Genomic DNA, 23,863 nt, shown 5'->3' with positions numbered 1-23,863 from the left:
TGGGTTATACACAGCTCTTTGAGTATTTTTTCATTCTGCGCCCAGATGGTCATTGTCTTAAATGAGTTGTGTGTGGTGGAAAGGAAGTTTGCAAACATTCCTTATAAAGTAGCATTCTGCAAATAGTTAACCGATCCATTTTATGGTGTGCTTATTCATTTCATGCTAAAAAACAGCCTCCAAAATCTGGAGTATTTTACTCTAGACTCCTCTATGCTGAATACAAATATCAGCAGCAAAGTTTCAGTGGCCTCGTCAACCTAAATTAAACAGAAAAATCACATGTGTGATTATAACTCAGATGAGCCAGTTGTATTATTGGCATGAATATTCACTCAGGCTCTGAGCAGTGTTTAGAATTACACTGCAGCTCTTGGAATTTTTTTTTTAATTTTAAAATAAATAAATACATAAACAGAGATGAATGCTGTTCACTACATTCTTTTGGTAGTGTTTTTCAACAGTAATCCAGGTCTGAATGTAATAAATTTCAGAAATATCATGGTAAGTCTTTAAGGAATGCTAATCAGCAATGACCCTCGTTGAATAAGAGAGTGCTCCAGACAAGAAGTCTGAGGGCCCGGAATCATTTGTGAATCTCAAGTAGAAATAGCTCCTAATGATCTAAGTGAAAACAACTCAGTATTTTATTTATTTTATTTTATTTTATTTTATTTTTATTATTTTTGTCTTTTGTCTTTTTAGGGCTGTACCTGTGGCATATGGAGGTTCCCAGGCTAGGGGTCCAATCAGAGCTACAGCCGCCTGTCTATGCCATAGCTACAGCAACACGGGATCTGAGCCACGTCTGCAACCTACACCAGAGCTCACAGCAACATCGAATCCTTAACCCACTGAGCAAAGCCAGGGATCAAACCCTCAACCTCATGGTTCCTAGTCAGATTCGTTTCTGCTGCGCCTCAACGGGAATTCCATTTTTGTTTTTGTTTTTGTTTTTGTCTGAGAACAACTCAGTATTTTAAATATTCAAGGTTTGAAAAATAATCTTTTGTTACTATAGCCATGTTTCATAGAACCCTGCCTTAATAATAGTATCTAGAATTTATTGAGTGTTTGGTATACGGCAGACACGGTGTTAAGTGCTTTCCATGGATTATTTCATTTGCATTTTCAGAATAGGTCAATGAGGAGTTCCCGCTGTGGTGCGGTAGATTAAGAATCCTGACTGCAGCAGCTCAGGTTGCTTGCAGTGGCTTGGGTTCCCGGCCCAGGGCAGTGTGTTAAAGGATCCAGTGTTACCACAGCTGTAGCTCAGCTTCATTCCCTGGCCCACGAACTGCCATGTGCTACAGGTGTGGCCATACAAAATAAAATAAAAACATATAATGTCTAAAAGAATTCACAGGATCTGGAGTTCCCGTCATGGCGCAGTGGTTAACGAATCCGACTAGGAACCAGGAGGTTGCGGGTTCGGTCCCTGCCCTTGCTCAGTGGGTTAAGGATCCGGCGTTGCCGTGAGCTGTGGTGTAGGTTGCAGACGAGGCTCGGATCCCGCGTTGCTGTGGCTCTGGCGTAGGCCGGTGGCTACAGCTCCGATTCAACCCCTAGCCTGGGAACCTCCATATGCCGCGGGAGCGGCCCAAGAAATAGCAACAACAACAAAAGACAAAAAAAAAAAAAAAAAAGAATTCACAGGATCAAGTGTTTAATAGTAGTACATCTGGGCAATAGAGAGGACTTTCACTCTGTTTTACGTACCTCAGTATTTGGCTTTTGTGACTCTTTTCATTTTTGAAAGTTTTGAAAACAACTGACAAAGAGAAAAATCACTCATAAAGCTGGATGTGGGAAGAATCATGATGGTATTTTATATCCATCTAAATGTTCAAAGCAGAGAGAATTCATTCCCACCCAGACAGCCTCTTCCCAGGGCCAGTGAGTGAAGGGATATGAATGGTGGGAAGGGGCTCAGTGCAACTGGGGGCCAGAGTGTGAGGGAGGAGCAGGAGCAAAGAGGCTCGGTGTGGGGAAGCTAGACGCCAGCTCATTTTCCCATTGGTCTAGGACACAGGGTGATGTAGAAGAATGGTGGGAAGTAAGGCTAGGAGTTTGGGGAAGCATTTTGAATGATGTGGGGTTGTGCTAGGCAGCATCAGCTGGCAGGGTTTGGGGAGGGCCTCTTCCGTGAGCCGGGCAGAGGCCTGAATCTGGGTAGAGCAGTGAGAAAGGGAAGGAGGAAATAGAGAGGACTGGTCCTCAAAGGGAAGAATTTGACAGCTTTGTGGGGACTATTGGAGATGGAAAGTGAAGGAAAAGGCAAGAATGAAAGGTTATACACCTGGATGACCAGAATAATGGTGTCAGTCCTAGAGCTCACAGGTCAGGAGGTAAGGCAGGTGGAGCGGGGGGGAGACCCACCATATTTATTTTAAGGTGCGGAAGGAGGATCCTGCTGGGAATGACATAGTTCTGGAGAAGGAAGGTCAAGGTTGGAAACAGATTTGAACTGGCAGCATCAAAATGCTGGTTGATGTGTCAAGAGTAGATGAAATGGCTTTTGTCTGCATTCTCCACGCTACAAAATTTCCATTTCCTAGGATAGTCTTTAACCTGTTCTTTCTTCACAGAATGTGAATATATTATATTTGTATAGTCTGTTGAAAAAAAAATTTTCTTTTTTTTTTTGTCATTTTAGGGCCACACCCGTGGCATATAGAGGTTCCCAGGCTAGGGGTCGAATTAGAACCATAGCTGCCGGCCTACACCACAGCCACAACAATGGGGGATCTGAGCGACATCTGCAGCCTACACCACAGTTCACATCGAGGACAGGGATTGAGACTGCGTCCTCATGGATACTAGTCAGATTCATTTCCAATGAGCCACAATGAGAACTCCGTACACTGTTACAACTTATAAAGCACTTTCACATTTATTTAATCATTGTTACATTCTCATACCCAGATAATGGATCAGAAAATCAAGACTCAGAGATTTTATTATATGTATTTTTTTTTATTATTATTTTTTACAGCCACACCTGTGGCATATGGAGGTTCCCAGGCTAGGGTCGAGTCAGAGCTGCAGCTGGAGTCTGCGCCACAGCCACAGCCACAGCCACAGCAATGAAGGATCCAAGCTGTGTCTGTGACATACATCACAGCTCATAGCAGTGCCAGATCCTTAACCCACTGAGTGAGACTCGGGATCAAACATGCATCCTCATGCATACTACTCAGGCTCTTAACCTGCTGAGCCACAATGGGGGGACTCCAAGACTCAGATTTTAAATGACTTAGCCAAAATCACAAACGGCATATTTGGGTCTAAGCAGAACTTCTCTTTCTTGTTGAGGGGAAAGTATCTGAAATGATCCATAATCTTAAAAGACCTGAAACTCCAATTTTAAAAAAGAAAAGTTTAAAATTCACTTTTATTGGAGTTCCCATCGTGGCGCAGCAGAAATAAATCCACTAATATCCATGAGGAAGCAGGTTCGATCACTGGCCTCACTCCTTGGGTCAGGGACCCGGCGTAAACCAGAAGCTGTAGCTCCAATTTACCCACTAGCCTGGGAACTTCCACATGCCATAGGTGTGGCCCTGAAAAAAAAAAAAAAAAAAAAATCACCTTTATTGAAACCTGCTTGACTTTTAAAAAATCTTTATTGCTAGGGAGTTAAAAGATGTTGATATCCCTAACAACTACTTATCCTTAGGTCTAAAGTGAGGTTTTCTAAATCTCAGTTCCTGAATAAATTAATATCTTCTAATTTTTTTTTTCAATTTCCCTCCCTTTCTCCGTAAAGATATAACCATAGCTGTAACATATAACCGTGATGGGTCATACAGCATGCAGGTAAGCCTTCTTGGTTTTGTTCTGCAGCTCAGAACTAAATCTGATCTCTGTCATATTGAGTAAAGTATTTTTCCACTCTCTACTTTCTCTTAAGACATTGATTATTATGACTGTAGCTAGGAAAATGTCATGAGCTTTTATTTCCAACCAATTTGGAGAAATTGTCCCCTAAGTAGTTTCTGATCATGTATTCAGTTTGGCTGTTGTTTCCTTAAGAATAAAAACTTGGTAAAATAATAACAATAATAATAGTAATATCTTTGAATCAGACACTTCACAAGCCCCTAAAGTGTGTGTGAAGGTATTTAAAGCAGCAGATCTTAAGCTTTTTGTCTCAAGACCTCTGTAACACTCTTTTAAATATTCATTATTTTATATATATACACCATTTTAACCTTTTTTAAGTGTATGGTTTAGTAGCATTAAATACATTCACATTGTTGTACAACTGCTACCACCATCCATCTGCAGAACTTTTCTCCTCTTGTGGAACTGAAACTCTGTCCCATTAAACAGTATGAATCCACCCCCCTTCCCCGTCCCCTGACCATCACCATTCTACTTACTGTCTATGAAGTTAACTATTCTAGGTACCTCTTGTGAGTAGAATCATTCAACATTATTCCTTTTGTAATTGAATAATTTCACTTAGTATAATGTCTTTGAGGTCCTTCCACTGTTGTAGCATATGTCCAAATTTTCTTCTTTTTTAAGGCTGAATATTCCATTTATATATACACCATACTTTATTTATTCATCTGTCAATGGATACTTGGGTCGTTCTACCTTTTGCCTATTGAGAATAATGCTTCTGTGAACATCAGTATATAAACATCTCTTCAAGACTCTGATTGCAATTTTTTTAGGCAGGTACCCAAAGAAGTAGAATTGCTGAATCATATGGTAATTCTGTTTTTAATTTTAAAAGGAACTACCATACTCTTTCCATAGTTTCTATACCATTTTAAATTCCCACCAATAGTGCACAAGGGAGTCAGTTTCTCTACATCCTTCCTTGCCAACGTGTATATTCTGATGGGTTGTGGGGGTTTTGTTTGTTTTCTTTTAAAAACAAACAAACATTCTAAGGTATGGGAAATATCTCACTGTGGTTTTGATTTGTTTTTCCATAATGACTTAATGGTGGTAAGCATCTTTTTATATGCTAATTGCCTATTCGTTCATGTTCTTGGGGAAATATTCAATTTATTTGCCCTTTTTTAAAATGGGATTGGGTTTTTTGTTGTTCATTTGCAGGATAAACTGAAAAAAAATTATCGCAAGCTCATATTCCATTAGCCATCAGAGCTAAAACATTAGCACATGCCCTGCAGTCTCTAGAAAATCCCACCAGGAGTTTCCATTGTGGCTCAGCGGAAATGAATCCAACTAGTATCCATGAGGATGCAGGTTCTATTCCTGGCCTCGCTCAGTGGGTGGGGGATCTGGCATTGTTGTGAGCTGTGGTGTAGGTTGCAGATGTACCTCGGATCCCACTTTGCTGTGGCTGTGGTGTAGGCCAGCAGCTGTAGCTCCAGTTCAACCTCTAGCCTGGGATCCTCCATGTACCTCGGGGTGCAGCCCTGAAAAGCGGAAAAAAAAAAAAAAAAAAAAGAAGAAGAAGAAAGAAAGAAAATCCCACCATATACTTGTGAGAGAATGAGGTCTTTAAAAAAGACAAAAAATATTATATTATTTTGAAATCATTTGGTTTTGTGGAACTCCTAAAGAGGTTTTGGGGACCTCAAGGGATCCACAGGTAACACTTTTGAGAATCTTTAGTCAGAATTTTTATGGTAGACCTCGTTTTTTGTTTAATAATTTAAAATTTTATTTTAGATAATTAGAGGTTCATATGCAGTTGGAGAAATAGTAAGAGATTCCATTTATTTTTTTACCCATTTTCCAAAATGGTAACATCTTGCAAAACTAGTATAATACCACATTCGGGAAACTGACAGTGACACATTCCACCAACTCATTCATTCAGATTTCACATGCCTGAGAGTGTGTGTGTTTGTTCTATAGAACTCCATCGCATGCTCTTGTCCCATATCCACCAGCCCAGTCGCAGGGAAGAAAAGTTCCATCACCACAAGCACCTTCTTGTTGCCCTTCTATAACCATCCTTCCTCCCCATCACATGACAACTTAAAACTCTTCTTCACCTCTAATTACTTTGTCATTTTAAGAACATTATATAAAAGGAATCCTACATTATGTAACCATATTGGACTGGATTTTCTCACTCAGCATAATTCTCTGATAATTCTTCCAAGTAGCTGCATCTTTCACTTGTTCATTCCTTTTTAATCCTGATAGTATGCATGAACCACATTGAAAAAATTCATCCCCTGAAGGACATCTGCAGATAGACCTCAATTTTTAAAAATCCATTTTAGGAGTTCCCTGTGGCTCAGCAGGTTAAGGATCCAGTGTTGCCACCATTGTGGCTCTGGTTACAGCTCTGGTGAGGGTTCGATCCCTGGCCCAGGAACTTTGGCGTGCTTTGGGCACAGCAAAAAAAAGTCTATTACACATGCAAAATGAAATGCTGAAAGTGTTAAAAAGCAATGTGAGGAGTTCCCGTCGTGGCGCAGTGGTTAACGATCCGACTAGGAACCATGAGGTTGCGGGTTCGATCCCTGCCCTTGCTCAGTGGCTTGACGATCTGGCATTGCGGTGAGCTGTGGTGTAGGTCGCAGATGCGGCTCAGATCCTGCGTTGCTGTGGCTCTGGCGTAGGCTGGCAGCTACAGCTCCGATTAGACCCCTAGCTTGGGAAACTCCATATGCCTCTGGAGCGGCCCAAGAAATGGCAAAAAGACAAAAAAAAAAAAAAAGAAAAGCAATGTGAGAACTCAACCAAAGACCTATAGTAAGTACAAATTCAGAGGCTAGAATAAATCATTTTTAGTATGTGTTAAGAAATTTCAAATCCTGCAAAAATGAGTGTCAGTAGGGTGCCTTAGATCCCTCAATACCTTGAGACACTTTGGTTTTCTTTCTCCAAGACCTAGAAAAATGATAGGAAATCTACCTACTTTCATATGGGAGAGTTGCGATTCATATTCATACCTCTGGTTTAGGGACTCTTCTTATCCCTTCGTAAATGGTAAAGTAAATTGCAGGTTTGTTCTAACCTGCGCACAGAACTACATCTCACACATTTAGAATGTGCTTTTGTAAATCTTTAAACAAAACTGTTCCCAATCTAACCTTTATGTCCTGAGAATCCCACAAATATTCATGTGGCTATTTTAAATGGTTACAAAGCAGAGTAAAATGTCATATTTAACTTAGGATAGATGAGAACCAATGTATAAATACTGCAGTGTGACCTCTTTCCCTTTAGCCTACATAATATATTTGAAAAGAATAGCCACAAGACTCTGACACTAACATGGGAATTGAAATGAAAAATAGAGAAAGATTTAAATGGATTTTCTGTATGTAAGGGGAAAAATTATTTTTTTTTGAGTGTATATGTGAGGTTTTGTATCCTTTTGTCAGCTGCCTTGAAAGATTGTGAAATTTGTTCTTCCGTACTCTCTCTCAGAGTAAGAAAATTGTGGTCAATCTCCAGCTAATTTCTCTTCTCAAATTATAACTGGAACCCATAAATTGGATCTACATGTTGGTGAGATAAAAGAAATCCATCTAATTATGTGGTTCTGGCTTTTTTCATTATGGACTTTGGCACAGTACAATGACATTTGACTCTGGATACTCAGAAATGAGTACTAACCTAATATACTCAACTCAATTTTAATAATTTTGCTTACTTTGATTTGTGTTTCTGTTTCACTCTTTTATTGCTATTCTTAAATGAACCTTTATCTGTAGCATCATGGTGCTGTAGCTATGTTACATAACTTTTTTTCTTTCTTTTAATTATCTTACTGATGTTTCCTTTTATTTAGAGTATTTTCTTTGTGAATCTTAGCAGGAGAACATTTTACCTATTAACTTTTGAAACTGTTAATATTAAAGAATTGATTTTGATTTTACTTCTGTAGTCTTGTTCATTTATTTTAAGGATCTTGTTTTTCTGGGTTTTTTTTTTTTTTTTTTTTTCAGATTGAAGATAAGACTTTCCATGTCCTTGGTGATCTTTACAGTGAGGGAGACTGCACCTACCTGAAGTCTTCTATTAATGGAGTTGCTAGTAAAACTAAGCTAATTATCCTGGAAAACACTATTTACCTATTTTCCATGGTAATGTCCCTTTATAATAACACTATTGGAGTTTGGGAGAAAAGTGCTTGACCAGAGGCATTCCCCTGAGATATTAGAGAAAGAAACTGCTTCCTCACTCACTGGCCTTTTCTCTACCTCCCGTTCATGGTCACATTTCCACGTACTCCAGATTTCCATTCACACCTTTTGTTCTCACAGATTCTCACTGACAGACACATATCCATTTTCTTCCTTTGATTCTCAAACACACCTCTTCTTGTCAGAGTGCATCTCCCTGCTCAGGGGCCAGTGTTCTCTCAGGGATTTGATTCCTAAACACTTCCCCCAAACACCATCCTCCGTGGAATCCTGGGGACTTGGGAGGAGGTGACCATGAAGGAAGGGTCTGTGGGCCAGATAGTCCCTGCAGGGAAGGTGGGTGGGATTAGCGGTGGTCTCTTGCCAGTCAAAGGCTGGTTGAGGTGGACTTGGCATGGATTTGGTTAGGAGCTTGTTAGGAGACCTTATGTTCTCCATGGACAAAGAAAGAGAATGGATTATCAGATGTGCTGTGGCCTCTTCAGAGTTTTCTCACATTTGAGAACCATCTTGCAGATCACAGTTCTTTATGATGAGATGCCTTTAGTATTCCAGTGATTAAATTATGTGCATGGAGTCAAGGGCATCTTTTGCCATAGTCAGTATGCGCTAATGATATGATGGCAGAGGCAGTAGAGTGGTGAAGAGCCTGAGTTTTAGAGGGTGAAACTGCTGTGGTTCAGATCCTGGCCCTACCAGTATCTGTGTGACTTTGGGCAAGTTATTCTCTGGGCTTCAGTTCTCCCATCTATAAATAGGAATACATAATAGTACCCACTTCTTAAGGTTGTTATGACAATCAGTGACATAACACACATGTAATTAAGAAGTCCTGGCTTAGACTAAGCATTCAATAGTGAGGATGCTGTTTCCAAACAGTGGCTGTCTTTGGCAACAGTTAGATACATGAATTCTTTTAATCCCCTGTGAGGCATATGTGCCATTACTCCTTTATAATGAGAAACCAAGACTGAGAGGTGCTTAGTACTTCGCTCAAGGCACAAAGCTAGATTAGAACCGTGGTATTAAAGATGACTAATATGACCAAAAAAAAAAAAAGGAATGCCCGTCATGGCTCAGTAGTTAATGAATCCGACTAGGAACCATGAGGTTGTGGGTTCAATCCCTCGCCTTGCTCAGTGGGTTAAGGATCCGGCATTGCCGTGAGCTGTGGTGTAGGTCGCAGACCCGGCTCGGATCCCGCATTGCTGTGGCCCTGGCGTAGGCCAGCGGCTACAGCTCCAATTCGACCCCTAGCCTGGGAACCTTCATATGCCGCGGAAACGGCCCAAGAAATGGCAAAAAGACAAAAAAATAAAAAATAAAAAAAAGATGACTAATATTTAGCAAACAGCTTGAAAACAATCATTGCCTCAGGTCTATTAGTAAAACTGAAGTGATAAGTTCTTAATTTCCTTTCTGATTTATAGTATAAAACTACCTATAAATATCATTTCTATTTATAGGATGGAAGTATTCAGATTGGCATTCCAGTCCCCAAATATTTGTCTTCAGTGAGCTCAGAAGGAACCCAAGGAAGTGCCATAGCTCCAATGACTGGAACCATTGAAAAGGTAATGACAAGAATGTGTGTAGAATGATATCTAGTAAGTCCTGATAAATAGCTTTGTTGAACTTTGTAGTACATATCCTTTTCCTCCCTCTCTAAATCTTGCTCATTGGAAAACATCCATTTCAAGAAAATAGGAGGATCAGGAGTTCCCATTGTGGCTCAGTGGGTTAAGAACCCAACTAGTATCCATGAGGTTACAGGTTTGATCCCCGGCCTCACTCAGTGGGTTAAGGATCCGGCATTGCCATGAGAAAGAAAAGAAAACAATAGGATCTATTATAAAGTTTATATTAAGAGTCTTCAGTGAAAATACCATTTACCTAACATTTGATAAATTGGGAATTTCCATCAGAGTATAGATAATCCAAGTTGTCTTTATATGACTAAATGGAACATTCGGCAGGCATTATCTAAAAATTTGAAAGGTATTGGTGAAGAATTGGTGGTGAATGCGTGTGAGCTCAGAGTTAAGATCCATAACTGATATGACTTCCAATGGTGGTAGATCAGTGGTCTCCTTTTGTATACTTGAATACAGTAGAGTCCCTTCAAATGCAATTAAGCCATAAATGGTCAACTATAGGAGTTCCTGTTGTGGCTCAGCAGAAACGAAATCTGACTAGTATCCATGAGGACGCAGGTTTGATCCCTGTCCTCTCTCAGTGGCTTAAGGATCCAGTGTTGCCATGAGCTGTGGTGTAGGTCAGAGATGCAGTTCAGATCCCGAATTGCTGTGGCTGTGGTGTAGGCCCACAGCTACAGCTTCATTTGGAGCCCTAGCCTGGGAACCTCCATATGCCGTGGGTGTGGCCCTAAAAAGACAAAAAGAAAAGAAAAAAAAATCAATTGTATATTCTTCATACCAACAAATAAGAAGAGTGATTCCCACTGTGGCACAGTGGATTAAGAATTCAACTTCAGGGGCTCAGGTCACTGTGGAGGCGCGGGTTTGATCCCAACCCAGCTCAGAGGGTCAAAGGATCCAGCACTGCCACAGCGTGGCTCACATTCCGTCCCTGGCTGGGAACTTCCATATGCTGTAGGTGCAGCCATAAAAAAAGAGAATAAGAATACAACTGTTTGAGTGGTGTGAGTGATCTCACCCACTGTCCCCTCTGAAAATGTTTGCCCCAGAAGGGAAGTGGACTAGGGGACTTGAATCTGCCTATAGTTCGTTCAGTCTCATTTCCCACAGACCTCTTGTAATGTGGGCATTCTTACACGGGGTTTACAAGTTTTTCCCTGTAACTGGCCTAAACCTAGGCCATTGAATTCATTAGATGCTACTGTAGCATTACCCAGCACTGGATGATTTGTGGAGCTTCTCATTTTTCACAATATTGGCTCTATGTATTGACTTTAGAACCTAACTCTACTGTGTGATATTTCTAAAAACTACTTGATAATTATGTTAAACAAGAAGAAAGTGAAACCATCTGGGATAAATGAGTTCATTTATACCTGAAAGAAGGAAAACGCATATTTTTCTGGGCTGCCAGTAAGTTTCTTTCACATTAAGATTTTCTGTACATTTATCACACAAGGCCCTAAAGACTTGAAACACTATCCCAAACAACTTAAAAAGCAGAAAACCAGGCAAGACCCTCCACACTGCCTACCGAGAAGACATTTGAGTGTAGTACAGGCATCCTGCAGAGAAATTGCAGGTTCAGTTACCACAGCAAAGCAAGTCACACAAATTTTTTTGTTTCCCAGTACATATAAAATTACATTTACAGTATGTTATAGTCTATTAAGTGTGAAATAAAAATATGTCTAAAAAAACCAATGTACGTATCTTAATTTAAAAATACTTTATTGCTGGAGTTCCCATTGTGGCGCAGTGGAAAAGAATTTGGCTAGTATCCATGAGGATGCCAGTTCGACCTCTGGCTTTGCTCAATCGTCTGGGGATCCGGTGTTGCCGTGAGCTGTGGTGTAGGTTATAGACACGGCTCAGATCTGGCGTTGCTATGGCTGTGGTGTAGGCCGGCAGCTATATAGCTCCATTTCAACCCCTAGCCTGGGAACTTCTGTATGCCACGGGTGCAGCCCTAAAAAACAAAAAACAAACAAACAAAAATTTATCGCTAAAAAAATGTTAACCATCTTCTAAGTTATCAGTGAGTCACAATCTTTTTTGTTGGCAGAGGGTTGAAATATTTCAAGAATTGCCAAAATGTGACACAAAGGCACAAAGTGAGAAATCCTGTTGGAAAAATGGCACCCGTAGACTTGCTCAATGCAGAGTTGCCACAAACCTTCAATTTATTTAAAAAAAAAAAAAAAAGTGTCTGCAAAGCACAATAAAGGGAAGAGGTGTGGCTGTAGTCCTTCCCTGCTGATGGTATGTCTTGTCTATATAATACATGAAAAAAACAAAAGGATCATGAAATACATAATGTGTATTCATCTGCTTCAGGGCTAGATGGGTTGGGGATAGGGGTGGGGAGCTGAGAAGTGCCCCCTCACTGACAGCAGTGCCGGCAGTGCCACACTGGCCTATGGGTCTCTGGTTTGTGCCAGTATACTTGTCTTTGGCAGACAAGACAACCACATAGATGCATACTCCTGCATGCGTTTATATACCAACTCTGTGAACCACAAAGGACCTCTGTATTTTAATATATTAAACTGTCTGAGTTTCTAGGTGTTTGTCAAAGCTGGAGACAAAGTAAAAGCCGGAGATTCTCTGATGGTTATGATCGCCATGAAGATGGAGGTAAGTGAAATCACTGAGTGCACTTGCCAAGTAAACCATCAATTCCGATTGTTCCTTTGCCTTCTCTTGTAAGATCTTTTTTTTTAAAGGCTAAACCAGTGGCACATGGAGGTTCCCAGGCTAGGGGTCAAATTGGAGCTACAGCTGCCGGCCTATACCACAGCCACAGCAATTCGGGATCTGAGCTGCATCTGCAACCTACACCATGGCTAACAGCAACGCCGGATCCTTAACCCACTGAGCAAGCCCAGGGATCAAATCTATATCCTCATGGATACTAGTCAGATTTGTTTCTGCTGAGCCGTGATGGGAACTCTAAGTTAAGACTGTTTTAAATACTGAGAGCCATGGGCTGGTGAAGCCTTAACTGCAGGAAAGAAAACCAATTCTTCTCTGAAATAAATTTTAATTTTGTGAGTTATTCCTGTCATTTCTGACTCTGAAATTATCAATAACTTAAATTCAGGCAGTAACCCAATTAAATGGTTAACTATTGTTATTTTCTAAAGCCAAACCTAGGATGCCAAGCATCAGTATCAAAGTGAAAACCTCAATCCAACTAAATTAGCTGTTTAGGTTTTTAGATGGTTACAAATTGTAGACTAGTAGTTCTCAGCCCTGGTCATGAATTGCACATAGGGAGCTTTCTAAAAAATTCTTCCCCAGGAGTTCCCTGGTAGCTCAGTAGGTTAAGGATCCAGCTGTGGCTCTGGTTACTTGCTGTGATGTGGGTTCAGTCCTTAGACAGGGAACATCTGCATGCTCCAGATACAACAACAACAGCAACAACAACAAAAATACTTCCCCAGACCAGTTGAATTGGGATCTCATGGAGGGGAGCCCAAGGATCAGTAGCTTTTAAAAGCTTCCTAGGCGAGATTCTACTGTGATACTGGAGCTGAGAATTACTAGCTAAACCAGAGCTTCCCTGTTATTGACCTTGAATGTGTCAACCCCCAAGCGCACCATAAAAATATTTTCTCTGTGTGCAGTGATACTCAAAAAGACGGAAAGCATCAACAGATGACAAAACATCAACAGCTGGCTTCATTTTTCACTTTCTTGTTTCTTGATTGCATATATGCCAAACCCTCGTTCATATCACAGCCATTGTTTGTCATGCCTTGTGTCTCTGCAGCACACTATAAAGGCTCCAAAGGATGGCACGATCAAGAAAGTGTTCTACAAAGAAGGCTCTCAGGCCAACAGACATGCTCCTGTAGTCGAGTTTCAGGAGGAAGGATCTGACAAAAAGGGAACCGAATAAGCTCCATCAAATAAATAGTCAATTAAGAAGCATCTTAAGTATAAAATCTCTACTCCAAAAAGAGAAAGTGCCTTCCTGCTTTTCTTGAGGTCTGATGACCAGCACTTTTACTAAATGATTATATATGATTGTGCTTAAAACCCTTTCATATTTTAGAATCATGTACTTGGGTCATGAATACAGTAAATTATCTCAAAATATTTCATATTAATAAAATTAAATTATACTTGTTTATTGGAGGCTAATATGGTTTGTCTTTGCCCCAGATTTTATACAATGTAGTGTTTTTAGGAAGGTGGGCAGCAACTTGATCAAAAGAAAATGAAAGAGAAAAGGTCCTTTTTTGTTTTAGAGGATTTTTTTTTTTTTTTTTTTTTTTTTTTTTTGGCTGCGCCCACAGCATGTGGAAGTTCCCTGGCCCAGGACTGAACCTGAGCCACAGCAATGACCCAAGCTGCTGCAGTGACAACACCAGATCCTTAACTTGCTGCACTGCAAGAAAACTCCTGAGAAAAGCTTCTTTAAGTAAATGAATTATTTTCTGTGATGGTCATGACAAAAATGGACAGCAACATATTTCAGAGATAGATACCTTAGTACTAAACTCAACCAAAGAGTTTTTTTGTCAAAGAAACATCTTAGTTTAAAGTTGTGGATGTTACTTGTTTACTGTTTTTGTCATTGGAAAGTTTCTTTCTAGACTGCATCTCCCTTTATTGTACTTTATAATCTTGTATACACACACATACACGTGCTTATGCTTTTGTGTATGTATATTTTATACACACATGTATATGTATATATATATGTAATTTTTTTTAATGACCACACCCAAGGCATATGGAAGTTCCTGGGTTAGGGATTGAAGCTGAGCCACACCTGTGGTAATGCTGGATCTCTTAAACCCACTGCACCACAGCAGGACTTCTTTTTTTTTTTTTTTTTTTCCTTTTTAGGTCCACACCTTCAGCATATGGAAGCTCCCAGGGGCTAGGGGTTGAATTGGAACTGCAACTGACGACCTACACCAAAGCCACAGCAACTCGGGCTGCAAGCTACATCTAAGACCTACACTGTAGCTTGCAGCAAAACCTGATCCTTAACCCACCGACTAAGGCCAGGGATCAAACCTGCACCTTCACCAATACTAGTTGGGTTCTTAACTGGCTGAGCTGCAATGGGAACAACTCCCTATGATATTTAAATTGTATGCTAGAACGTATTTTTTTCTAAAAGCACACAGCTTCCTGAACTTTCAGGCATCTGCTGACGTTTTAAAGATTTGTTGAATTGAGTTCTTGCTGCACACACGAGACTATGTAAGATGTTGTGGAGAATACAAAGAAATATTAAAATAAGGGCTCTGTACTTTAAGATGCCAGTGATTTTAGGAGTTCCTGCTCTGGCGCAACTGAATTGGCGGTGTCTCTGCAGCACCAGGACACAGGTTCAATCCCTGGCCTGGCACACTGGGTTAAAGGATCCCACCGTGTTGCCACAGCTACAGCTTAGGTCACAACTGCAGCTTGAATCTGATCCCTGGCCCAGGAATTCCATATGCCATGGGGCAGCCCAAAAAAGAAGGAAAAAAGAAAGATGCCAGTGATTTTAATTGGGAAAATAAGACCTAATCATGTCAAAAGTTATGTAGGAAAACAGTCAGACCCCAAATTAAGCAATTTCCATTGTCAAAAGAGTGGTGAGAAAGGTACCAAATACTAAATTTGGATAATGCTGAATTTTCAAGTAAATCTGAATATATGGCTTAGAACATCCATTTTCCAACAAGGCAGCATGAAACTCAGTATCTTAAGCGGTGGATGGGGTGAAGACTGGTATCCTATGACTGGTGCAGAACACAGGCATTTTAGGAACTGGGGTTTGAGAGTTTTGTGGGCCAATGTGCTCAGGGTACGTTTCATGAAGGAGAACCCAGGGGTAGTAGTGGGAGTCTGGGGGCTGTAGGCTAGAGTGGAAGAAGCAGGGCTACCCTGTTGAAAATAAGCAAGTTGTGTTCTATATCCAGGAGCAAATCTGCCCAGCTGGAGTGGAAGGTGTTTGGGAGGGGTGGCTAATAAGAGAAAAGATAGGAAATTTATGTTGGGGCCAGCTTGTAACTAGCACGAAATGGCAGGTATGGATTTTATCTTGCAAGGAGTAGTTACACAGAATTATATATTTTTTAGCAGAGAAAGCAATGATTTGGGAAAAATTCCCCTGACTCTCAAAGCCTCTTTAAAAAACTTTGACATTATTTCACAAGGTTGAACATTTGTGTACCAATGACCTAACATCGCAGTTCTAGAAATGCACAAATGCACTTGTGCACTAAGAACTGTTCATAGCTACATTACCCATAATAGCAAAGCCCTGGAAACAATCCAAGTTGGTTGGCAGGAGAAGGAGTAAATAACTGTGGTATGGCACACAGTGGAATACTATGTAACAACAAAATAACCAAGTTCATCAACAGGGATGAATCTTAGATTCACAACACAGTGAAATAGCAGGTACCAGTTGATATACACAGTATCATACTATCTTTATGGATTCCCTGGATCAGCAAAATCAGTGATATTCAGGTATGTAATAAAACCATTTTTATTGAGGTGTGACCAGTTTGTAAGATTGTGTTAGTTTCAGGTGTACAGCAATGTGACATTTCACTTTTTTCCATTATAGGTTATTACAAGCTACTGAATATAGTTCCTGGTGCTGTACCGTAATTCCTTATTGCTTATCTATTTTATGTATAGTAGTTTGTATCTGTTCATCTCATTCTCCTAATTTGTCCCTCCTCCCTTTCCCTTTTAATAAATATGTTCTTAAAAAGTAAAATAAAAATACTCAAAACGAAAGATAGCAGTTAGCTCCAGATATAGGCAAGGAACTGACATATGTGTTATGTACACACAGACACAAGCTACTGTTACTGTTCTAGTTGCAGGGCTAGATGCTTGGTTGGTTATATTTATTATACAGTTATGTTTCATAACTAACATAAAGTTAACATGTAAGTCAAATGCTATTTTAAAAATTTTCATCTGGCAGTAAACATGCAAGCTGGATGGAGGAGGAAAAGACTTGAGGCTGGAAAACCAGTTAGGAAGATGTGCTTACAGATAGATATTTAGGCACGGGATCATAAAGGAGGAGGGCACCTAGAACAGTGCTTCTGACTATAGTTCTAGCTACACAGCCATTTCCCCTGCCCAAACAAAACTTTCTTTGTTGACAGGAGAGAAAAGCAAAGGTTCTCTGGTGGAATTTGGGGTTGCTGTATGCCCCCTTTGATTTTCTTCAGGGGAACAAGAGTTATTCTCTACTTCACTATAAAGGGGCAGTGTAGATCACAGGAAATCATGTGTGTAGAAGGAATTTGAAGCCAGCTAGTGCAATTACCCACATAATGAGATCGTCACTGATAGTAGTGCTGTGTGAGCAGAGTTCCTTTGCACATGACTGCATCTGTTTCTTCTAAAACATTTAGGGCATTTGCTGTATACCAGGGCCTCTGGGAACAAAGATGGCAAGAAATGATTTTTGTCCTTGCCTCCATGGGGAAGAGGATCAAGCTGTATAGATATATGTATTGTACTTGACGGTAAGTAGTTTAATATGCTTTGGGGCACCGGGTGCCATGGAGGAGGGCGGTCAAGCGAGTGGAGTAATAAATGCTACTGTGAGTCAGAAAGCTGAGGGAGCACAGTGACATTTGAACTGGGCTTTGGAGGCAAGCCATTTGCCAGATGGAGAAGGAAGGTAAGACAAGGCCATTGCAGGGAGAGGGACAGGAAGGGGCTAATAATAACAGTGAGGTGTGAAAGTGCACCCTGTTCAGGGCACAGGGTGATCCAGCAGAAGCTGGACCTTAGGGGGCGTGGGCAAGAGATTGGGAAGTGGCTGCCCAGCAGGGGAACTACTTTATTCTGGAGGCAGCTGGGGGCCTTGGAGATTTTCAAGCAGGCAGATTTTTCAAAGTTATTTCTGTCCACAATCTAGAATATGGATTAGAAAGTAGAGACTGGAGGCAGTGAGTCCAAAACAGGCTCCAAATATGGAAGCCTGGCCTGGGTTGTCTGGGTGTGGAAGACAGACCTTAGTGTGTATCTTCCTGACTTAAAAGAGGTAACTCTTTGCAGTTCCTGTCGTGGTTCAGCAGTTAACGAACCCAACTAGCATCCCTGAAGACGAGGGTTTGATCCCTGGCCTCGCTCAGTGGGTTGAGGATCCAGCATTATTGTGAGTTGTGGTGTAGGTCAAAGACACAGCTCGGATCCCCCGTTGCTGTGGCTGTGGGGTAGGCCAGCGGCTACAGCTCTGATTGGACCCCTAACCTGGGAACCTCCACAACCTAAAAAGACAAAAAGATCAAAAAGAAAAGGAAGAAGTAACTCTTCTTTTGGATAAGATCTGCTTGTGGGCATGGGTCAAAACCTGAGTCATAGAGTTGGAAGAAAGCCTTTTGCTATCTTACCTTTGACAGTAGCATACTGGATGCAGTGTGTTTAAAACAAACAAAAGCACAAAATTTAAGAGCCCTGATGTTTGCTTTTTGATCATTGAGGAGGCCACATAGCATTGTAGTCCAAACAACTTTGGAGTTAAAATACTTGCATTCAGATCCTAGCCTTGCTGTAGCCCAACACTGTAGTGTTGGGTAGGTCACTTAACTTCTGAGCCTATCTGTGAATGGGTAGTGGTCCTACCTCACAGGGTTGTTGTGAAGATTAAATGAGAAAATGTAGTAGAGGTTGCCTTTGAGCACTGTGCCCAGAACATCATTTATGCTCACCCAGTAGTTATTAATTTCTAACTTCAGTTATTGCTTGAGAACAATTAAGAAACTGCTCTAAATTGAGCCAACTAGTTTTTCTTGCCAGCAGAATTCCCATGTCCCATAGTGGTGAAAAACTCTGCCTGGTCATGCATCACCCTGTCCCTCAGCTCTAAGTTGCTCCAGGGTCAGCCTGACACCTGTCAACAACCACGGGCCGACTGTGCTGCTGTCAGGGGAAGCCTCTGTTAGCCCCTCCTTGCACGACAGTCAGCTGCCAGGCTGGTCTGTCCCAGAGCCTGCCTGCTAATGGGACAGCAGCACTCCCAGAAGCAGCTCGCCCCTTGCCTAAAGGCTGGGCCTGGCTTTGCTCTGTCTTCTGCATCAGTTGTCACTGATACCTGGTATCAGTGTGTGGCTGGTACCTGGAGGGGAAACCCTGGTGTCTGGCTTCAGCCTCAGTGTGGGTGGGTAGTGCCATTTCTGCTGGGCAGCAGAGTAGGGAGGTTTCTTACTTAGCTCAACTGTCTTTTTTTTCCTCCATAGCCAGCTCCTCTTCTTTTGCGCATGTGCCATTCCTAACAATCCGTAGTTCTTTTAGGAATATTAAATGTCAGCATGTGCATCTCTTCTGCCTGCACATGACACTTCTGCTGTTGTCATTAAAATATTTACAGTGTTGATAGTAATACTTTGCACTTCTGTTGCACCTTTCATCAGAGGATCTCAAAAGCACTCCTAGATATTCACACTAAGCTTCAAAATTCCCAGAACGGGAAAATGTGATTTAAACTGTGTGGTGAGAGGAGAGGAGTTGAATGTCCAAAAATGCTTTGCTTTGAGTCCAGAGCAGGGAGTCCTGGGTCATTAATCCCTTCCTGCTAATGACACACTGCTCCCTGAGGGCTGGCCCATGGGAGCTGCAGCCTTGGAGTTAGTAATTCTTCTCCATCCCAGGAGGCCCTGCCCACAGCTCTCAAAGTTTCTAGCTGGGTGGGACAATCTTGCCTTTCCACCCCGACTCCCTATGAATAACCGTGGGGCACCATTCCTTCTGGACCAGGGGGTGCCTGGGCCACTAGCAGATCACAGCTCTGATACCCATGATTACCCTGTCACCCTGACATTTGTCTCCCATTTGCTGGATCCCAGAAATCAGAATGCCTTGGTACCTCTAACTGGCTCAGTCTCCTGCGGTGAATTGCCCTCCCCTTAAACCTCCAACCGCAGCCCTGATGTAACTCCCTCCCTCCTAAGAAGGCTAACTTTCTCTATTTGTACTCCTGCTGGTTAGCATTTTGCTAAACCTTTGATTCAATTTGAAATAACTCTCAATCAAGATACACCACTCCCACCACTAGAAAAACAAAACAAAAACACTAACAACAACAAAGAAAGGTAACTTGGGACTTCTCTCTCTTTCCAATTATTCTCATTCCTTTATCATTACCACCTATGTCATAAAAGCCACATGGTTTCCTCTATCACTGAAAGCGGGCTTCATGTTAACTATAACACAGACTGGCACCTGCCTCAGTTTGTTCCCCTGTTTCCCATCTGGCCCCACACGGAGCTTCGTGTGTGTGTGTGTGTGTGTGTGTGTGTGTGACCTGCCTCAGTTTGTTCCCCTGTTTCCCATCTGGCCCCACACGGAGCTTCGTGTGTGTGTGTGTGTGTGTGTGTGTGTGTGTGTGTGTGTGTGTGTGTGACCTGCCTCAGTTTGTTCCCCTGTTTCCCATCTGGCCCCACACGGAGCTTCGTGTGTGTGTGTGTGTGTGTGTGTGTGTGTGTGTGTGTGTGTGTATGTGTTTTCTAGGGCCACTCCCACGGCATATGGAGGTTCCCCGGCTAGGGGTCTATTCAGAGCTGTAGCTGCTGGCCTACGCCAGAGCCACAGCAACTCAAGATCCGAGCCACATCTGTGACCTGCAGCACAGCTCACAGCAATGCCAGATCCTTAACCCACTGAGCAAGGCCAGGAATCGAACCCGCAACCTCATGGTTCCTAGTCGGATTCGTTAACCACTGAGCCACGACGGGAACTCCAGGGAGCTTCCCTTTTTTATGTGCCCACCTAAACAGGCTCCTCATCCCCCATGCCTTTGACCTTCCTTGCTTCTCACACGGGCCTGGCCCATCACACAACTTAACCCTGGAGTCATTTGGCAGTAATACAACACATCAAATTGTTACTGAAGATCTCCTATACTCAAGATAAACAGTAGATCTGTAGTTCCTTAGCAGTGTAAATATTAGTCTCTTCTCAATTAAGTATTAACTTAATTTTGGAATGGGTAATATAGTTTCATGGTTCGAAATCCAAAAATATGTATTAAAAGATACACAGTGAAAATCTCCCACCACAGTCCCCTCACCCCTGCCAACAGTTAACCACTATAGTTTGTTGTGTGTCCTCATTTACCCAAAAACTGGGTTCACCTCTTGGTGGGCCAAAAGACACAACCAAGCCAAAGATTGGGAGAAGAAAGGATTTATTACTTACAGCAAGTGAGGAGAATGCTGGGGACCTCTCCCAAAGCAGTTTCTCCCCAACAGCAAAACTGGGGAAATTTTAAGCTAAGGGCGCAGTGCATATTCATGAAGAGGTTTAGGCAGTATATATATGCATATTCATGAAGGGCCTGGAGCAGAGGAGAATTCAGCATAGAATTGGAGCTTGAGGAGTCCAAGCTTTAGTTGACTGAAGTTACAAGGGTCAGAAAAGGTTGATATCATCATTCCTTAGATTCCAACCAGTCTGGGATCCTCCACCTGGATAAGGGCCTTAGTTCCTGCAAACAACTTAAAGACGCATATCAGATTGTTAATGCAAATCCCTTGAGGAACTTGGGCTCTATTTTTTTGTCTTTTTGTGGGTTTTTTTTTGTTTTTGTTTTTTTTAGGGCTGTTCCCGAGGCGGATGTAGGTTCCCAGGCCAGGGGTCCAATCAGAGCTACAGCTGCCTGTCTACACCACAGCCACAGCAACATAAGATCCGAGCTGCATCTGCGACCTACGCCACAGCTCATGGCAACACCAGATCCTTAATCCACTGAGTGAGGCCAGGGATCAAACCCACACCCTCATGGTTCCTAATCAGACTAGTTTCCAATGCACCACAAGGGGAACTATTGTTTCTTGACTGCCATTCCTTTCTTCCTGCTTTCTTTTTTCCCTTAAGACTATTAACTGCTGAGGCCTGTTCAAGGGCTAGTTGTGGCCCAGCTTAGATCACAAAATGGCTCAGATCAAAAATGGCTTCTCATGTCAAGAAAGCCATGACTGGTTTTCTTCCTCCAGCGGACAGACACCCTACCCCATCTGCTTGCACCTTTTTTTTTTTTTGTCTTTTTGCAATTTCTTGGGCCACTCCTGTGGCATGTGGAGGTTCCCAGGCTAGGGGTCCAATCGGAACCGTAGCCACCAGCCTACGCCAGAGCCACAGCAACTCGGGATCCAAGCCGTGTCTGCAACCTACACCACAGCTCACGGCCATGCTGGATCCTTAACCCACTGAGCAAGGCCAGGGATCGAACCCTCAACCTCATGGTTCCTAGTCGGATTTGTTAACCACTGCGCCATGACAGGAACTCCTGCTTACACTTCTGAACTAACAACATTTTTGACTTGAACCTAGCAGGAACTTGATTGAACCTAGATTGGAACTTGAACCCACAGTTTTTTAAATTAGAATCAGTGTGGACTTACTGAGGTTTGGGTTCTTTGTGTCTCAGCACAGGAGGAATTCAGTGAGAGACAAAGTGATAGGCAAGAAATAGATTTATTAAGATAGGATGCTTGTGAGAGATACAAGCAGGCAGTCAAAGAAGCTCTGTCCCAAGAATTAGGTGGGTTACATTTTTATAATCCAAGAAAAGTGGGAAAAGACCACCTTCTTCCTCGAGTAGGTGTCAGGCTTACATCATTAGCTCCTCCTTCATATCAGATAGGAGAGCATTTGACCTACGAGGTCAAACTAGGACTGTCATGGTGCTTATTCGAATCAGCAGAAGGGGGGTAACATATGCTAAAATCTGTTGAATCACCACAGGTTTCCTTGTAATGAGGGTCTGCTACTTTGGAATATCATCTTTCCCTTAAATTCCTGTCCTTGGTCCTAAGGGTCATTATCTTGCTGGACTTGAATGCCGTCTTCATTTTATCTTTCACTTAATACCCTAAGGCATATCTCATGCTTTAATTTATGGTTTTATAGTTTTTTTGGTTGTTTTTTTTTTTTGGCTTTTTTTTTTTTTTGCCATTTCTAGGGCTGCTCACGTGGCATGTGGAGGTTCCCAGGCTAGGGTCGAATTGGAGCTGTAGCCGCCGGCCTACACCACAGCCACAGCAACTCGGGATCAGAGCCGCGTCTACAACCTACATCACAGCTCACAGCAACGCCGGATCCTTAACCCACTGAGCAAGGCCAGGGATCGAACCTGCAACCTCGTGGTTCCTAGTTGGGTTCGCTAACCACTGAGCCACAATGGGAACTCCTATGGTTTTATAGTTAAGCAAGCCTGCTTCCTTTTGATAGCTTTTTTGAGCAATTATTAACTTGGCAGTGGTTTTCCAAAGTTCCCTAAGTTTCCCTCTCTATCTGTGGTCCCCTACTGGGACTTCTACAACTACCTGTGTAACTATCCCTGCTCCATCCCTATCACTTCCAGTGCTTCTTTATACACTCAAAAGCAGATACAACTGTAGAGTCTAATTTCCTCCTACAGTAGAAGCTGAGTTCTGCACTTTGCTTTTTTATAATAATATGTATTGGAGATCCTTCTGTAACAATGTATAGGGAGTTGCCTTTTTCTGTTTCACAACTTCATGGAATTCACTTTGTTCCACAAAATATATATAATTTATTCACCCAGACCCTTATTGATGGACGTGCAGATTGTTTTCAATATTCTGGTAATACAAACAAACAAACAATCAAACAAAAAACATTGCTGTGAATAACTTGACAAGTTCTTTTATTGTACACACACAGTTACGTCTATTAGGATAAATTACTAGAAGTGAATTGCTGGGTCTGTTTCTAATAATAAATTATTGAAAAATTAAGGGAAAAACACTAGTATTTGACAGTATATTGCTATACCCACAGTCACAACTCACATTTTAAAGTGTTTTATGATATATTGACATTTTTTAATCACCAAGAGGGGTATCACTGCTATTATCCTAATAGGAATTTGAAGGAACTGAGCTTATGAGAAACTTACAATTAATTGTACTTTGCATAGTTGTTGGGACCAAATCTGAAACCAAAGCTTTTCATCCCAAAATTCTCTGCTTTCTAACCATGTCATGCTTGCTGCCTCCTGAAGTAGCCAGGCCTGGGGTGGGGGTGGGGCAAGATATGTAGTTTTACTCGTCCAGAACTTATGCACCCCTCTTTTTACCAAACCAAACGGATCTCTCC

At 41.8% G+C, this 23,863-nt stretch overlaps 2 protein-coding genes across 4 annotated transcripts in view; both read left to right on the top strand.

Annotated features, from left to right (window-relative positions):
* MCCC1 (methylcrotonyl-CoA carboxylase subunit 1) overlaps positions 1-13,892 on the top strand; it is an 87,133-nt gene extending 73,241 nt beyond the window's left edge. For 2 of the 3 annotated variants that reach the window (XM_021069889.2, XM_021069887.2), the window contains 5 exons: positions 3,770-3,819; positions 7,899-8,036; positions 9,563-9,670; positions 12,320-12,391; positions 13,530-13,892. In XM_021069889.2, coding sequence (XP_020925548.1) covers positions 3,770-3,819; positions 7,899-8,036; positions 9,563-9,670; positions 12,320-12,391; positions 13,530-13,658 — 497 coding nt within the window. In that variant the 3' untranslated portion in view covers positions 13,659-13,892. Of the gene's footprint in view, positions 1-3,769; positions 3,820-7,898; positions 8,037-9,562; positions 9,671-11,819; positions 11,981-12,319; positions 12,392-13,529 lie in introns of those variants that run through there. The other variant, XM_084990424.1, reaches the window with a different exon arrangement.
* A 126-nt stretch (positions 13,893-14,018) lies between these two features.
* Positions 14,019-23,863, top strand: part of DCUN1D1 (defective in cullin neddylation 1 domain containing 1) — a 69,124-nt gene continuing 59,279 nt past the window's right edge. Inside the window, exon 1 of the mRNA XM_084990429.1 lies at positions 14,019-17,262. The gene's annotated coding sequence lies outside the window, so the exon portion shown is untranslated. The remainder of the gene's footprint in view (positions 17,263-23,863) is intronic.

This window comes from Sus scrofa, chromosome 13 (assembly GCF_054392235.1).
Source record: "Sus scrofa isolate SSC_HxYL_T2T_F1_AM1 chromosome 13, Sscrofa_HxYL_maternal_Yorkshire_Landrace_v2.0, whole genome shotgun sequence".
In the NCBI taxonomy this organism is placed as follows: domain Eukaryota; kingdom Metazoa; phylum Chordata; class Mammalia; order Artiodactyla; family Suidae; genus Sus; species Sus scrofa.
This window is presented reverse-complemented; position numbering and strand designations above follow the sequence as displayed.